Source organism: Dipodomys ordii, unplaced genomic scaffold (assembly GCF_000151885.1).
Source record: "Dipodomys ordii isolate 6190 unplaced genomic scaffold, Dord_2.0 Scaffold94, whole genome shotgun sequence".
Classification (NCBI taxonomy): Eukaryota; Metazoa; Chordata; class Mammalia; order Rodentia; family Heteromyidae; genus Dipodomys; species Dipodomys ordii.
In genome coordinates this window covers 4,639,023-4,656,691 of record NW_012267310.1, presented here as the reverse complement: position 1 = coordinate 4,656,691, position 17,669 = coordinate 4,639,023, and the positions used below count along the sequence as shown (strand labels likewise).

The following is a 17,669-nucleotide window of genomic DNA, read 5'->3' as shown; positions in this document are numbered from 1 at the left end:
CTCTCTCTCTCTCTCTCTCTCTCTCTCTCTGTCCCATTCTCATTTTACAGGAATTAAATCAGGCTAGTTTACTTGGAAAAAATGCCAATGATTGTGTAGCTAAGAAAATGTGACACATTCATTCAGATCTTTTTAGATTTCAATTAAACAAAGCAAGTTGATTACACTGGTTCTAAACCTTGTTATTGTACTGTACTATTATCAAAGAGCTAAAATTGTAAGTACATCATTTCAGTAGAAATTAAAAGACATCACTTATTGTTGTAGCCCTCAAAAATCAGCAAATGTAAAATGACACAGGACTAAAAATTTCAAAATAAGTACAAGACCAAACTCTGGATAATAAAGACACAAAATTGTATTTCCAGATGATGTTTTTATTTCTTATGTTTGGTTTTCTATAAAGCTATGTTTGTCTCACTATTAGGACATATTCTTTTTCTAAAACCAGTTGTGGTAGGCCCTTCTCAGAAGCAGCCTGCATCAGAATACCAAGTCATCTCAACTTTTAGACAATTCTTTGAATCTGAAAATAACACTCTTGAAAACAAAATGTAGGTACCTTTTTCACTGGTGTCAAGAGCATCATCTTCAAGGTCATCATCAAAAATCTCTCGGCCATCTTCCACATAGCCAATGCCATCTGTAGGAATAAAATATAACAGGATCAAGTTTCTAAATATGGCCAAGATCTAAGAGTGGTGATACTTAAAATTCTACCATTCTACCAGGAGGCTGGGGTAGGAGGACCAAAAGTTGAAAGCCAGCCAGGTATCAGTGGCCTACGCTTATAATCCTAGCTTTGCAGGATTCTGATATCTGATGGTCCCAGTTCAAAGCCAACCCAAGCAGGAAAGCCCGTGAGATTCTTATCTCCAATAACTACCAAAATGCTGGAAACGGCATTGTGGTTCAAAGTGGTAGAGCACCAGCCTTGAGCACAAAAGCTCAGGAACAGTGTCTAGGCCCTAAATTTAAGCCCTAGAATGAGCACACACACATACACATACACAAAAAAAGTTCAAAGCCAGACTTGGCTACACACTGAAATACTGTCACTCAACCTTTCACTCACTCAACTGGCCAAAATTTTTTCATACCTATTCAGATGTTCTCCTGGCATGCTCCATTTTTAAGTTTAACAGAATCTTGTTCAAATAGGTATTAGACAAGCAATAGCATCCACTCAACAGATGTGAAGTCAAAGAAAGGACAAAAGCAAACCAGGGGATGGTGGCTCTTGCCTGTAATCCCATCTACTCAGGAGACGGAGAGATCTAAGGATAAATGTTCAAAGACAGCCTGGGCAGAAAAATTGGTGATACTCTTGTCTCCAATTAACAAGCAAAAAGCTGGAAAAAATAGGTGTGGCTCAAGTGGTGGAGCACCAGCCTTGAGCAAAAAAATCAAGTGAGAGTGTGAGGCTCTGAGCTGAAGCCCCACTACTAGCACACAAAAAAAGGACAAAACAAAGGATATATATATACTGAATATAGGTAGGTGAACTATATAGCTAAGGAACTACATAGCTAGGGAAATGACTTGGCCAATAAGATAAAAAAAAAAAAAATACTTCGCCACCAAAGGTTCTCTGATGGCAGTTTTACTCTACAAAAAGAATCAAAGCTGGGTGCCGGTGCTCACACCTGTAATTCTAGCTACTCAGGAGGCTGAGATCTGAGGATCGCGGTTCAAAGCCAGCCCAGGCAGGAAAGTCCACGAGACACTCATCTCCAATAGAATCACTAGAAAACCAGAAATGGTGCTGTGGCTCAAGTGGTAGAGCACTCCCCTTGAGCTGAAGAGTATAGGGACAGCGCCCAAGCCCAGAGTTCAAGCCCCATAACCGACAACAACAACAACAAAAAAAAAGAATCAAAAATACAACAAGCCCAGGAAGAAACCCTAATCTACAAATGAAAACCAACAATTTAGCTAAGTCTAGTAGCAGCACAGTCTGCATCCCATTCTGTGGTCAGTACTCACATGCCAAAGAACTCAGACCCTACAAGCAGTAACCAGTGAGCTATATACAACAACACCAAAGCCAGCCTTTGCACAGTGCTTTCTACTCACACCTACCCCATATATTCTTCACAGTGCTTTCTACTCACACTTACAACCCTGTGTACTCCTCACAGGAACTCTAGGACATAGTTTTATCTCCACATTACATGGGGAAAGCATGTGGCTCAGTGATAGTAACTGATTTGTCCAAGGAAAAGTGCAAACGATAGAACTTGAACTTACATCCCTTCATTCCAGATACTGTTGGGCTGTGTATGGGCCCCACAGACACATTTGCTCCTGATCAGTTTTGTATTTGTTTTTGTTTTTGCTAGTCCTAGGGCCTGAACTCAGGCCCTGGATACTGTCCCTGAGTTTCTTTTGCTCAAGGCTAGCAACTCTACCACCACTTGAGCCACAGAACCACTTCCAGCTTTTTCTGTAGTACTGAGGAATGGAACCCAGGGCTTCATGTATGCTAGGCAAGTACTCTGCCAGTAAGCCACATTCCCAGGCCTCCTAATCCATTTTGTTGCTGTTGTCAGGGATTTGATCCTGGGTCTCAAACATTCTCTCAATTCCTTTACAGCCATTTTCTGGAGTACTGATACTACATATCATGCCTAGATCCTCCAAAGTGTTAACTAGTCAACTTCCTCTTGTTCTGCTTCCTTATCCTCAAATAACTAAGAAAATCCAAACCAAAATATGCTCCTAACAATGCACTGCATATACCTAAACAAAGCGGCAACCTCACCACATTGAACTCAAGAAGCAACTAATACAATGCCTGCCGGGTGTTTTCTTCCCACATACCATCATCCACGATCCAGTCATCATCCTGGCGTGCCTGAACCAGCTTTGAATACTGTTCTTCATCAACTTCTTCATAAACACTTGTGAAGTCCTCGACCTGCCATTATACAAGTTTGAGAAAAAGCTTCAAATGAAGTGAAAGTGTTAAACAATTCTGATGAAAAAAAAAAAATGTCAAATTGAAACTGGAATGGCAGCCTGACGGAATAGCTGCAACCAAATCATGAGTTCTGACATTCAACACCACCACAGGGTTTTCCTTAAATAGACATCAATTAACTTAGTATTCCTTTTAGGTGGGTGTTAACATAAGATATTAAATGATTCCATTAGCATAATACACTTGTCACACCATCAATTACTCATCTACTTCATAAAAAACAAACTGAATTATAGCCAATTCTTCATTAGCTGCTTTGGGGATTATTCACTTGTGATTTCTAGACTGATTTCTCCTATACTTAGCAAACCTGAAAGGCATACCACACCCTTCCCCACTAACTGATGGATGAGCTGCAAGTACACAATAATCTTAATAACTCAACTAAAATTCAAAGGAAACTTTCCCTCATTCATATCCCTACAAATATTAGCAAAACAAGCATATTCTGTATTCTACAAGCCATCAAGAAATGGAGTTTTAGGGATCCCCATCATTCTCAGGTTTTAGATGTACACAGGAGCCAGGTGCCAGGAGCTCACTCCCATAATTCTAGCTACTCAGGAAGCTAAGATGGGGATAGCATTTAGAAGAAAGCCAGTGCAGGAAAGGCCCTGAGACTCAGGGCCAGAAGTGGAACTGGGGCTCAAAGTGGTAGAGTGCTAGCCTTGAGCAAAAGAAGCTCACAGACAGGCCCTCAGTTCAAACCCCAGGACTAGCAAAAAAAAAAATGCACAGGGAGGAACTTTAACGCAGAGCTATTTGAAAGACCAGAAGCAAGCCCTCCAATCCCAAGGCTGCCAGGTATGAATAAAAAAGCAGACCACCTCTGCAGTTAAAGTCACAAATGGAACAGATGCACACCAATGCTACAGCTGTACATGGTGACACATCACAGACTTCCCAGATGAAAAGATGATGTGACAGTTAGCAAGAGCCCATAGACATCTGATTAAAATCCCTCAATTTCTTTTGAGCAGGGACAGGAGGGGGAAACTGGGGAAAGCAAAGGAAGAGGTGGCATTGTCCAAAAGAGAAATGTAAACAATTACCTGAATTGTGAAATGGTAATCCCTCTGTACAACACCTTAATAATAACAATAAAATTGGGGGCTGGGAAGGTGGCTCAGTGGTAGAGCGCTTGCCTCGCATGCCTGAGGCCCTGGGTTCGATTCCTCAGCACCACATAAGCAAAAAGAAAAAAAGCCGGAAGTGGCGCTATGGTTCAACTGGTAGAGGGCTAGCCTTGAGCTGAAGAGCTGAGGGACAGCACCCAGGCCCAGAGTTCAAGCCCCATGACCGGACACAAAAATAAAAAATAACAATAAAATTATGTTTTTAAAGATAATAAACTTAAAATGTGGAAAGGTTAAATGAAATGTCCCAGTTTCTGAAGAGTTCTGACTTTTTCAAATGAGGTATGGAAAGAAACAACTAATTCTACCTGAAGCACTAAGACAAAAAACAGCTTCCAACTGTGGGAAGACCACTAGGTTTCTACCATACCTACCAAGCTTTTGTTTTCAACTCTTTTTTTACTTGTTCTACAGGTATCACTGGCAAATGCTGATGTGTTCTTTTACTACTGAATAATACAAGCTACTTACCCTACCATATTAAATAAAGAGCGGTTTGGGGTTTAAGGGGGTTATTGTCACTTTTTGTAGCACTCGGACTCAAACCTTAGGGCACCGCACATGCTCAGCAAGTACTCTACCACTAAGCTATATCCTCAGGCTGCAAATTAAGTTTTTAATAATCCAGAAACAAAGAAGTCCAATTAATAATGATTATGCTGACGAATTTTCTTGGAAGGGTAGCACAGTTATTTTATTAGTTGAAGACATAGCTTGTCTTTTACTTAAGAAATTTACTTAAATACCACCAAGACATCATGGAACATTTTTAGAAAGTGATTTTGAGCCAGACACTGATGGCTCATGCCTGAAATCCTAGCTACTCAGGAGGCTGAGATCTGAGGATCGTGGTTCAAAGCCAACCTGGGCAGAAAAGTCCTGTGAGACTCTTATCTCCAATAAACCACTCAAAACCCAGAAGTGGTGCTATGGCTTAAATGGTAGAGCACTAGCCTTGAGCACAAAGAGGTTGTGGCAGTGTCCAGGCCCTGAGTTCAAGCCCCACAACTGACAAAAAAAAAGAAAATTATTTTAACTGTTATATTTTAGCTGTGCTGGGGTTGGAACCCAGGACTTTGCACATACAAAGAGAGCCCTCTACCACTGAGTTACATCTCCAGCCTAACATCTGGGCACTCTCCCTGAGCTGCTTCTGCTCAAAGCTAGTGCTCTACCACTTGAACCACAGTACCATTTCTGGAATTCTGAGTGGTTAATTGGACATAAGAGTCTCATGGACTGGGGCTAGGAAGGTGGCTCAGGTGGTAGAGTGCTTGCCTTGCATGCACGAGGCCCTCGGTTCAGTTCCTCAGCACTACATAAGGAGAAAAAGCCAGAAGTGGGCTGAGGCTCAAGTGGTAGAGCACTAGTCTACAGCTGAAGAGCTGAGGGACAGCACCCAGACCCAGAGTTCAGGTCCCATGACCGACAAAAAAAAAGTCTCACGGACTTTCCTGCCTAGGCTGGCTTTGAACCACGATCCTCAGATCTCAGATTCCTGAATAGCTAGTATTACAGGTGTGAGGCACTGTCGCCCAGCGAATGTTCTTTTTAAAAAGTATAATTTGTAAGCTGGGTGCTACTCACGAGGCTGAAGTTTGAGGATCATAGTTCAAAAGTAGCCCAGGAAGCAAACTCAGTAAGACTCTTATTTCCAATAAACTACTCAAAAAAAAAAAAAAACCCTCAGAAGTGGCACCATGGTCCAAGTGGTAGAGTGCTAGCCTCGAGCAGAAGCAGCTAAAGAGCTCAGGGACAGCACCCAGGCCCAGAGTTCAAGCCCCTAAACCAACCAAAAATAAATAAATAATTAAAAGAAAGTTGCTAGGGCTAGGGGCATGGCTTGAGTGGTAGATAAACCCGTTTAGCAAGCTAAGGCCAACTTCAATCCTTAGTACTGCAAATTTAAAAAAAAACTTGCCATTGCTCACCATGAATTCCTAGAGCAATATAATTAATACTGCAGAGTACAAAGGGAAATTAGCCACATTTTGCCAACATTTCAAATGCCCCCACAGAATTCCTTTATAGAAGTACCTACATTAAAAAAAAATGTTTTATTCCTGCTTCACTGTAATCCTTTTAGCAACCCGTTATGATCTGGTTGTCTCACTTAACTTAAATGAATGGTGCCAAATGGCAAAAAATCCCCTTCTATTTTTCTAATTGCCCTATACAGTACAGGCCATGGCTAAACATGAATATTCCAAAGCCAAATTGCCTAGGTTCAAATAAAGGTTCTGCCACCATATCACTAAAACTTCCTGTGCTCAAATCTATCTAACCTGCCAAATGTTGATAACCATACTACCTAATTTCATATGGTTATTGGAAGGATTAAAATGACTAAACATATTGGTAAAAGCACTTAGAACAGTGTGTTAGCCCAAAAAGTATATTAGTTATTATTTTCTAGTCTTTAGTTAATCACTTGATAGCCTTGGCAGTTAAGATTCTCAAGGAACACTCAAGATGAAACTGTTATGTTGATGGTGGCAACTCTGGTTTTTATAGATGGGCCATAAACAGTGAGTAGAAGAAAATGGCCCAAAAAGCATCAGATCTAATCTTCTAAGCAGGATGTGGAAGAAGTAAGACCCAAGTCTCCATTGCCACTCCCCTTACAAATAAGATTAGAAAGAACAATTCTATTTAAGAAAGTGTTTAGAGCTGCAAATGTAGCTTAGTGGTTGAGTGCTTGCCCAGCATGCATGAAGCCCTGGGTTCCATTCCTCAGTACCACATACGCAGAACAAGCCAGAGGGGGCACTGTGGCTCAAGTGGTAGAGTGGTAGCCTTGAGCAAAAGAAGCTCAGTAACAGTGCCCAGGCCCTAAGTTCAAGTCCCAGGGCTGGCAAAAATAAAAATTAAAAAAAACAAAAGTATTTAGCCTCACTGCTTAATACCTTAAGGGTAAAATAAAAGCACTTATAAATTTCTCCACTAAAGCCACAGGACTTACCAGAGATGTAACACGCTAAATAAAGCAAAAATAGAATTACTTTCATTTTGGAATTTTAAAATCTTCTATCTGTAAAGTACCTTGTAGGAACTTCACAGGACCTAGCACTGTCCATAATTTGTAAATCTATCTCATGCTCACATTTGGTCAATATTAAAGAAATACTATTAGCTAGGCACCAGTGGCTCACACCAATCTCAGGAGGCTGAGATCTGAGAATCACAGTTCAAAGCCAGCCAGGGCAGGAAAGTTCTTGAGACTCTTATCTCCAATTAACCACCAGAAAACCAGAAGTGGCGCTGTGGCTCAAGTGGTAGAGTGCTCACCTTGAGCTGAAGAGCTCAGGGACAGCTCAGGCCCAGAGTTCAAGCCCCACAACCAACAAAAAAAAAAGAAAAAGAAAAAAAGTAAAGAAACTACTATTATTTTAAAAAACTTAAAACATGATTGTTTTTAATCAGTGACAAAGTTGACATAAGATTATTTGCAATCTGTGAATTAAATAAAGCATAAGAGAAATTTTAAAAAGGGGTTACTTACTTCATATTTATACTTCTCACCAGCTTTAGCCTTTTTCAGTCTTTCTAGAGCTTCCTGGCGCCCTTTCTTTGATTTTTTTTCTCTCCGGGCACGAGAGGCTACAAGACTCCCGGAATCTTCTGACACAGCTGGAAAGAAAATCCAGGTTTACATGAGATGCTACAAAACTGTCAGCCATCTTCCCTCAAAAACAAACATTTGTAGACAATAATAATACACAATGTTTATATTATACAAATGGATCCTTTTAAAAATGCAAAGTGAAGCCAGGCCGTGGCTCACGCCTGTAATCCTAGTTACTCAAGAGGCTGAGATCTGAGGATTGCGGTTCAGCGTCAGCCTGGGCAGGATAGTCCGTGAAACTCTTATCTCCAATAAACCACCTGAAAACCAGAAGTGGCGCTGTAGCTCAAGTGGTAGAGCGCTCGCCTTGAGCTGAAGAGCTGAGGGACAGCGCCCAAGCCCAGAGCTCAAGCCCCACAACCGAAAAAAAAAAAAATGCAAAGTGAGTCACAAAGCTCATGGCCAAGTATGCAGATCTTATGGCTCTTCAGAAAGGTTCTCTAAGACTGAAGCCACCATTATTTTTTCCTCTAAAAACAAGAAATGTTAAATTCAACTGCTAGCCCCACAAAAATATTAGAGAAGAGAAACCAATCATTAGCTTGTCTATAACCTTCCCATTTGAAATGACAGGTCACAAGTAATCTGGAAGGTCATGTTCTATTAACACTAAAAAGGATTTAAGAAGCATCTGCTCTTTGAAAAGTCCTAGATGATAAAAGGAATATAAAGATTAAAAAGGCATAGTCCCTATACTCAAGAAAACTTACACTCTAATAACGGGATAATAATAAGTAACAACTGGCTCTAAAACAATATTTATTGAGAAGTAACATATGTCTTAACGGAGGTTTAGAGTACATGAATTACAAAGAAGAACTAGGAACTGGGATTTTTTTGCTTTTTGGTTGGTCCTGGGGCTTGAAAGAGGGCCTGGGCACAGGTCCCTCAGCTCTTCAGCTCAAAGCTAGTGCTCTACCACTTGAGCCACAGCACCACTTCTGGTTTTCTGGTGATTTGTTGGAAATAATAGTCTCAGGGTTTTTCCTGCCTGGGCTGGCTTTGAACCGTGATCCTCAGATCTCCGCCTCTGAATAGCTAGGATTACAAGTATGAGCCACAGGCACCCAGCTAGGAACTGGGAAATTTTTAAACGATGGCAGTGGGAAGCGTTCATTCTGTCACTGATTCCAAGGCCTGTCAGGTACATTTATTGGGTGATAGTAAGAAAAAATTACAAAGACTAAGGCAAGTGGTTTATGTCTATGATCCCAGCTACTCAGGTGAAGATTGGGAAGATCATGGCTTGACATCAGCTCAGGTAAAAAGTTACCAAGGTAGCAAGCCCTATTTCAGCTGATAAGGTGAGGTCATTCATGCCACCAAGGAAGCATAAGAATCACAGTCCAGAGCTGGGAAGGTGGCTCGGTGATAGTGTTTGCCTTGGTGATAGAGTGTTTGCCTTGCATGCATGAGGCCCTGGGTTCAATTGCTCAGCACCACATAAGCAGAAAAAGCTGGAAGTGGCGCTGTGGCTCAAGTGGTAGTGTGCTGGCCTTGAGCTGAAAAGCTGAGGGACAGCGACCAAGCCCAGAGTTCAGGTTCCCCTACCCCCACCCCGGGGCCCCACCACAACCGACAAAAAAAATGAATCACATTCCGAGCAAACGTAGGCAAAAACACAAGAGATCCTATGTTTCAAATGGCAAGGCCATGAGTTCAAACCCCAGTAATACTAGAAACAAAAATTTACAAAGGAGGCTGGGAAGGTGGCTCAGTGGTAGAGCGCTTGCCTTGCAGGCATAAGGCCCTGGGTTGGATTCCTCAGCACCACATAAGCAGAAAAAAAAAAAGCTGGAAGTGGCACTATGGCTCAAGTGGTAGAGTGCTCACCTTGAGCTGAAGAGCTGAGGGACAGTGCCCAGGCCCAGAGTTCAGTCCCCACAACCGGACCCAAAAAAAAAAAATTTTACAAAGGTTACAAAGCCTTTTGTCAAAACTATGGAAACACCAGAGGGTCTCAATAATCATTTATTCAACTCTTGAACCATCCATGCATTGGTCATTATAAACTGGCCACCCCACACACATAACTGAAAAGAATTTATCCACAGAATCAGTAATCAAGTCAAGATGACAGTGCTGCCTAATAGCCATGAGTTTGGTGAGGCCTAGCACAACTGCCAATTTATATGTAATTAAGTATGCTGCTGTATTCAGTACTAATTAATTTACTTAAAAGAGAAGGTACAGAAAAGAAGGCAGATTGATAATAAGCATCCTAAATTTCACCTGCACTGGAACATTCCTAATAGTGTCAGATTTTTAAATTAACGGTTTGACTGAAATAGAAGATACAATTTAGAGAACATAGAGAACATGTATCAAATGCTGGCAATAAACCCTTGAAAACTGTATCTCAAAGGTGAAGTATAATTAGAGATCTTATTTTTTCTGTCTATTGTTTGACTTTCACATTTGACTTTTAAATCCATTTTCAGAAAGACATTAAAGTAAAAATTAAGGAATGCAGGTACTTAAGGATGACAGTCATAAAATCTTGGGTGTCATTCAAATTATTTAAAAAATCTGGAGAAGTCCTACATGAAAAATTCTTCGAGAGTGTTAAACATGACCAGTGAGAGTGAAAAGCTAGACTAAGCCTATTCCCTTAAGAATTCCTTGACTCCTGATAAAATCTCTGGTATTCTGTATTAGAGTGCACTTACCCACAGGCAACAACGTTTTACAATACAGAGTTTACATACAAATAACGTAGGGATGCCTGTCTCAAGGGGATACACAGTAAAACAAAGCAAAAAGGCCTGAAACTAGTAGATAACATAAATATGGTGCCACAGAAGAGGTAAGATCATAATAGGAGGAAATGCCCAGAAGATGGCCATTCATTTTGCCACAGAAATCAGGTTTTCACAATGGAGTTCTCCAATAGCAGTCTGAAAAGAGTAGAACTTCAAAATGAGAAGACAGGATAAACAGTGCCACAAGCCGAGAAAGAGGGATAAGTCAAATTACAAATCATGAAAATACAAGTATTTGTTTTTTTGTTTTTTTGGGTCCAGTTGTGGGGCCTGAACTCTGGGCCTGGGCACTGTCCCTCAGCTCTTCAGCTCAAGGCTAGTGCTCTACCACTTGAGCCACAGCACCACTTCCGGTTTTTTTCTTTTTGCTTATGTGGTGCTGGGGAATCGAACCCAGGGCCTCATGCATGCAAGGCAAGTGCTCTACTACTGAGCCACCTTCCCAGCCCCTGAAAATACAAGTATTTGGAAACGGAGAAAATCATTAGGGAAGACCAACTTGATGTGATAGTGTAGCGCAGGAGATCGAAGAGATTATGAAGTGGCTCTGCCATTTAGTGAATGACATGTGTCCACCAGTTAGCCTGTGTGGACACCCATCTGTTTTGGCTTCATTTGGATTTGGGGGACAGGATCCTATTATGTAGCCTAAGTTGATCTAGCATTTGAGTTCTTCCTGCCTTAACTTCCTAAGCACTGCAATTGCAGTTATGTACTACCTAGCCCCTTATAAGCCTTAAGGGTTCAGACACTATATCCCACTACAGAAGCTGAAAGAATGTGCTCTTGCCCAGACTACTTTCCATCTAAGTCTTGGGATCTTAAGATAGTTTCTACCAATCAGCAAAAGCTGCTGGGACTTTTAATTAGAGGCTAATACTAGATTAAAGAGGATTTTAGAAGTAGCAAGGTATAAGCTATATCACCAAGTATTTGATCATAGCTAGCAATGACCCAATTTCATGACACAGTTTGAATCACTTTTTCTGTCTATGCAGATCCCCAGACAGGATTTCTAGTCCAACTGGATTTCTGCAAACAACACTATATTCTAATCAGCTAGTGATGGTTCTTGTAACTTTTGACAAAGAATTCTAATGTAGTGCCTCAAACTCATCTGGAAAGTGGAGATAACCATTTCTTCTTTACAAAGCTATAAAGATTAAATGACCAAAGCTATCTTATTTTGTACTTAGAATACAGGAAAAACTCACTTAATATTGTATGTGTACAGGATACAGAGTAGTCAAACACACGCACATACATACATCCCACACACATACACCCCACACACATCACACCTTGCCTCACAATACCATGCTCTAGCTTCAAGAAGCAAAAACAAAGGAGTTCTTCAGAAGATTCACTATTATCTGTATAGAACTGGATGCTCACCAACTTGATTCCACAATGACAGGAACTAAGTCCAGTCTACCCATCAACTGTAATGCTTGGCAGTATGCCTTTGCCTAGTAGGTACACAATATTTACCAAATGGACTACTGTACCCACTTTTTGATCCTTTAACTCTTTTCATACACAGTAACATTACAGACCTTTCAACTGTTCACTACCACTGTTAAGACACTCCACCTTTTAACACTTAATTAAAAACAAAAAAACTTTTTAGGGTATGTGTCTAATGTTTCATGGAGCTTAGTTTAAAAAAGAGAATAAGCACAAAAAATCCAGTTACAAAGATTCAAATATTTGGTTCAAAATTACCATCTGGAGTACCTCCATTCTCTCGCGAAGCAGACACTAGCCTGCAGCAAATCTTTGCGATAACAATTTGTCGGTCTGCTCTAGAGGAAAAAAAATCCCAGCCACAAGTCCCCAGCAGCTACTTAATCAACACCATGACTTTAAAAGGGGTCTCAAGATTGCACAGCTTCCTCCAGCAAGTGATTTCTTGATGTTCACAGATGGAGTACAGTTTTTAGGGTGAAGAAAGGGCTTAGTGGCAAATCACTGACAGAGGACTGCCAAGACTTCACATACTCACATCCTGCAGCCCATTTGTAATCCAGGCTAGTCAACTCTCCAAAAGAAATTGCCTTAAAAAATGGAAGGCTAAAGAACAAATTGAAATCTGTGATTTACAACTAGTTGAATGCAAAGGAAGCTGATTAGAAAGCAAGTGCTCATTAATGGTGATGCATTTTGAGTGACAGGAACTAGGGCTAAGAAAAAGGAAGCATCTGATTTTTACGTTAGAAGTTCACTGAATCAGGAAAGTTCAAAAATCAGAAATCAGACAAAGCCATTTGCATTTTTTATTCTATTTCTGGAAGTAAAGGATTATCCTTGACAAACCGATAGACAGGGCATCGGAAATGCTGCTGATCTAACGCTATTTTTTCTTTAAGAAACTTCACCCAAAACGACCAGATTTAAACATGTTTAATACGCAGCACTTAAAGAATTTCCAAAAAATAATTTGGGGAAAAGTGCTTAATAAATAAATGAAGTACAAAAAAAAAGCCATTACTTAAAAGAGATAAAATTCATCTGTATCTAGTGACAACAGTTCGTTTTTTACCGGCGTGTTACAATGTATAGCCATTTCCCCGGAAGTTCCTAGAAAGGAAGCCTCACAGATACGGTTCTAGCCCTCAAGCAGATACCTGAGGTGAAAGCTGTGACATTCTTTAGGTCTGGTCTGGAGAATGACTCACCTAGACCAGTTTTCATGAAGTTGTGTCCAGCACGTGGGTGCGACTCACCAAAGGAAATAAAGGTAAGCGAATGTGGAAACAGTCTCAGCAGCAAGGCGATCCTCGGGTTCGCAAAGAGCAAACGCCAAGCAAAGAAGCCCTATCAGATGCCCTAAGTGTCCCTGCTCAACACCATCAAGGTCAGCGCCCAACAGACCATCGGGCAATTCGGACACGCGCCTCCCGCAGAAAAAAAAGACAACGGAGACCCTCCACCACCCGCAGCTATGCCATGGTCCCCACACTCCCAACCCGCTTCGCTGAGCGTGGAGTTGGTCCTCACCACTTGGCTCCACATCACCGTCGTCACCATACACTGGAGCCATGGTCAAGGAGTCTCCTAATTCCGCGCCAACCTGCCTGAAACTGGCGCGGGGGCAGAGATAGGCGCCAGCCCGAAAACCAATCAGCAGCTTCGGGACGCTGCAGACTTCCGCCCGGAAGGCCACTGACGTGCCGCGCCGTACTACGCCCCGCCCCTGGCCTTCCCGCGGGCGCGCATTTGGCGCCCTGTGATGACCCTTGAGGGAAAAACTAAAAGTATGGGCAGGCCAGAGAAGAGCTGGTGAAGAAGGCGGTCGGGCTCTGAAAAGGATCTTCCTGGGCACTCTGCGCAGGCGCACGTACACTATTAGAAAACACTAGGGTGCGTGGAAGTGGGGCTCTCTGGTTCTGAGAAGTGATTTCCCAGAAAAAGACGCGCGGGCGGGCAGAAAGGCGGGTGGGGCTTGCAATCTCTCACCTTCCCCCAACGTGGAAACGTGACTGCCTACTGGTTTGCACCCTTGAGTTTTGCCCAACACTATTCCTCTCAATGTGAGCAGTCTGTGTGATTAGATGTGATTCTAAATGTGTGTATATACATATAGGGAAGCACTTAAAAGTTTTTGCACCATCTTAACCAAATAACCCAAAGTAGAATCACCAGTAAGCCCTAATCGGACCTCAAGTACCTACTGATGTGATACGCTTGAAAAAGGAGTAACATCATTTATATGGTTCTTGCAACAAAACGTCTAACCTGAATCTAACCATTACAAAACAATCAAATGCTTGGCTCACACCTGTAATTCTAACTACTCAAGGGGCAGAGATCTGAGTATCATGGTTTGAAGTCAGCCTGGGCAAGAACGTCTATGAGACTCATCTCCAGTAAACTACCAAACAAGCCAAAAGTTGATCTATATGGTAGAACTACTTCCCTTGAGCAAAAGAAGCCCAGGGACAGTGCCAAGCCCTGAGTTCAAGGCTCAGGACTGGTGCAGAAAGAAAAGAAAGAGACAGAGAGAGGGAGGGAGGGAGGGAGGGAAGAAGGAAGGAAGGAAAGAAAGAAGGGAGGAAGAGAAAGAGGGAAAGAAGAGAAGAAAAAGAGAAAGAGAGAGGAAGGAAAGGAAGAGAAAGAGGGAAATACAGAAAGGAAAGAAAAAACAAAGGAAGAGAAAGAAGGAAAGAGAGGAAGGAAGGGAGGAGGGATCAGATATAGTCAAAGTGTAAGATGACCTACAAAACATCTTGCCTGGACTCCTCCAAAATGTTGATTCTGTGATATAGTGTAAACAATGTATGCATCTTATTTTATCATTTTACAAATACATATTTTGTTAAATAATGCCTACCACACATTTGTAATATTTTCCCCACATTTTTGCTCACATGCTTATTGGTACTCCCAAGCATGGCTAATTGATATTTGTTTCTTAATTTCTAATCTGCTTCTTAATTCATTTAATGTGGTGTGACAAACTTGCTCTTTAAAGTACATTTTTTTAAAGGTGGGGAGAAGGGGTGAAGAGGGTTTAGGATAGAATAAGATGAATTTAATCAAAGTACATTATATGCATTTATGGACACATCACAATTCAATCTCTTTGCACAATTATTATTTCTGTTGTTGTTGGCCGTAGATATTGAGTTCAAGGCCTGGGCACTGTCTCTGATCTTTGCACAATTAATGTACAGTAATAAAAAAGCAAAGTACAAGTACACATTGTTAGAACTTTTATAGTTTTAGTGGCTACTAAGTAGAGAGAACTATTTTGACAAGGCATTCTAATGAACCAGATCCTTTGTTTAAATCCACGCATCTGGTCATTTTCTTCATGCTAACTTATATCACTAGGCATTTCAAATCTTGTTTCTCTTTCACTCCTGCTATGGTCTGAAATTTTGTGTTATCCCCAAATTCATATGCTGAGACCTAGTCACCAATCTGGTGATATGGTAAGGACTTTGGAAGGTAAGTAGGTGATGGGGTTATCCCTCATGGGTTGAATTAGTACCCTTAGAAAAAATGCCCCCAGAAAGTTGCCTTGTCCCTTCTATGATATAAAATCACAGCAAGTAGATGCTTTCTGAGCAATCATTTTCTGATGTGAGCCTGTTTGATATAGTGCAAAAGACTTGTTTAGTGGTAAGAAAACCCTATTGTTATGATGCAGCAGTTGAGAATAGGATCCAGGTAAGAAATTCTTTTACAATGATCAGTGATCATTGCTTCTGTTTAGGTGACAATGCAAAGCAGGGTGACATTTCTGCAAGTTCAGTAACATTACTTTGCATCTCAAGTACAGAGAGTCACATTGACAGAGACAAACCGAGTGGGTCAATAAATAATAGGTACATTTCACAGAATGCCTGTCTTGCTTTATCTCTTGATAGAGTAAGTTTTGCATTACTGCTTTACAGGTGAGGTCAGGTTTGTAGTACAACTCTGGAAAGTCAAATCTCAACTGATAGATGGATATTTAAACAAGTCTAAGTGTTGCCATACTATGGAATAGCACTCAACAATAAAAAGTGACAGGGGGCTGGGAATGTGGCTTCGTGGCGGAGTGCTTTCCTAGCATGCATAGCCCTGGGTTCAATTCCTCCACAGCACATATATAAAATAAATAAAAATTTAAAATATATCCATAAAAAGAGACAAACTATCGATCTATGCAACAACATGGATAACTCTCACAGTAATTATGCTGAATGAAAAGGGGCAGATTTTCCAGCCCTACTCAAGAAAAAGTATAACCTGTATAATTACATTTATGCAAAACTCTGAAATATATAAACAAATTTCTAGTGACAGGAAACCTACCAGTGGTTGTCTGGGAATGAGCAGTAGGATGGATTGACAATGAGAAATAAGGCAACTTTGAGGGAATGAAATATGTTTATATTGACTGTGATGATAGTTTCAGAGTTATATAAATATGCCAAAGCTTATTAAATAGTTCACTTTAAGTAAAGTGCACTTTGAAAGGGAGTGTCACTTTTGACAGGGAACATTGAAATAGAAAAGTTTGTTTTTAAAGGACCCTTCACCAGACATTGAATCTTCAGGCACCTTGATCTGGGACTTCCCAGCCTCTAGAACTGGGAAAAATAAATTTCTCTTGTTTATATGCCAGTCCATTTATGAACAAACTAAGACCATTGACCATCCTGTGTGGACTAGGACCTATATAGCCTATATATATATATACACATATATTGTATATATGTGTATATATTGCATATATAGGCTATATATATTACACATTCAGATGACTACTTCTGAAGGTGGTACAGACCTATAATCCTAGTCCTGAAAAGACTGAGGCAAGAAGGTTGCAAGTTTGAACCCAGTCTGGACTGGCAAGCAAGACTGTGTTTCAAAAAACATTTTTAAAAAAGCAGAACCAAAGTTTAATTATATGACAGCAAAAGATAAAATAACTGGGAAGCTACCAAACATGCAGATATTTCATAAAGAGAAAACAGCACAAGATAAAACACATAGTTGCAACAATATACTAAAAAGTTCTATACATGGGCATCTCTTGAGTCCTGTCTCCGGATTGGAGAGATTTTACTACTTTCTTTCACCACTTTTCTTTTACTTTCTTTTCTTTTACTTTCAACTAAATGATCTCTTATTCCATTTTTTTAAAAAATCCTTCTATACATGAAATCCATATACAACAATGTATATTTTGCTAGAATGATACAGTAAATTATTTTTGTTTATAATTTGTTCCCTTTAAAGTTGTATTAGAAATATTAAAGCTTAATTCTCGGTAAGCCTCTGTTACCAATACAAATGACAGTCTGGCAGTATCTCTATGGTGTGGGCTTAGGAAATTGAAATTATTTTTAGTTTAAGTAGTCATCACTAGGTACTTCACCATATTATTCTTCATGTTCCTTCAACAGTAAAGACAACATATTTTATTTCCCTTAGTCCATGACTACTTAGTGAGAATCTTGCCCAGAAATTAATAGTTCAGACTGTTTGATTTATAACTGTCTGCTTTAAAAGATCATCTTGGAAAAACAAAACAGAGGAAAATGTCAAAAGTGGGAGCTGGATTGAATGCTCCCTAGATCAAGTACTATTTGTGAGGTAAATCTGCTGAAAAATTATGTGTGTGTGTGTGTGTGTGTGTGTGTGTACAAATCTTAGAAAAAGGTATA

The 17,669-nt window shown here is 40.5% G+C and overlaps 1 protein-coding gene across 1 annotated transcript in view; it reads right to left on the bottom strand.

The window, feature by feature from the left end:
- The window catches only part of Pola1 (polymerase (DNA directed), alpha 1, catalytic subunit), a 312,501-nt gene extending 298,912 nt beyond the window's left edge, over window positions 1-13,589 (bottom strand). The window contains exons 1-4 of the mRNA XM_013026467.1: window positions 13,507-13,589; window positions 7,622-7,749; window positions 2,824-2,920; window positions 563-643 (exon numbers count right to left, since the gene is read on the bottom strand). Of these exons, the coding sequence (XP_012881921.1) occupies window positions 563-643; window positions 2,824-2,920; window positions 7,622-7,749; window positions 13,507-13,549 (349 nt within the window). The 5' untranslated portion in view covers window positions 13,550-13,589. The remainder of the gene's footprint in view (window positions 1-562; window positions 644-2,823; window positions 2,921-7,621; window positions 7,750-13,506) is intronic.
- Window positions 13,590-17,669: the final 4,080 nt, after the last annotated feature.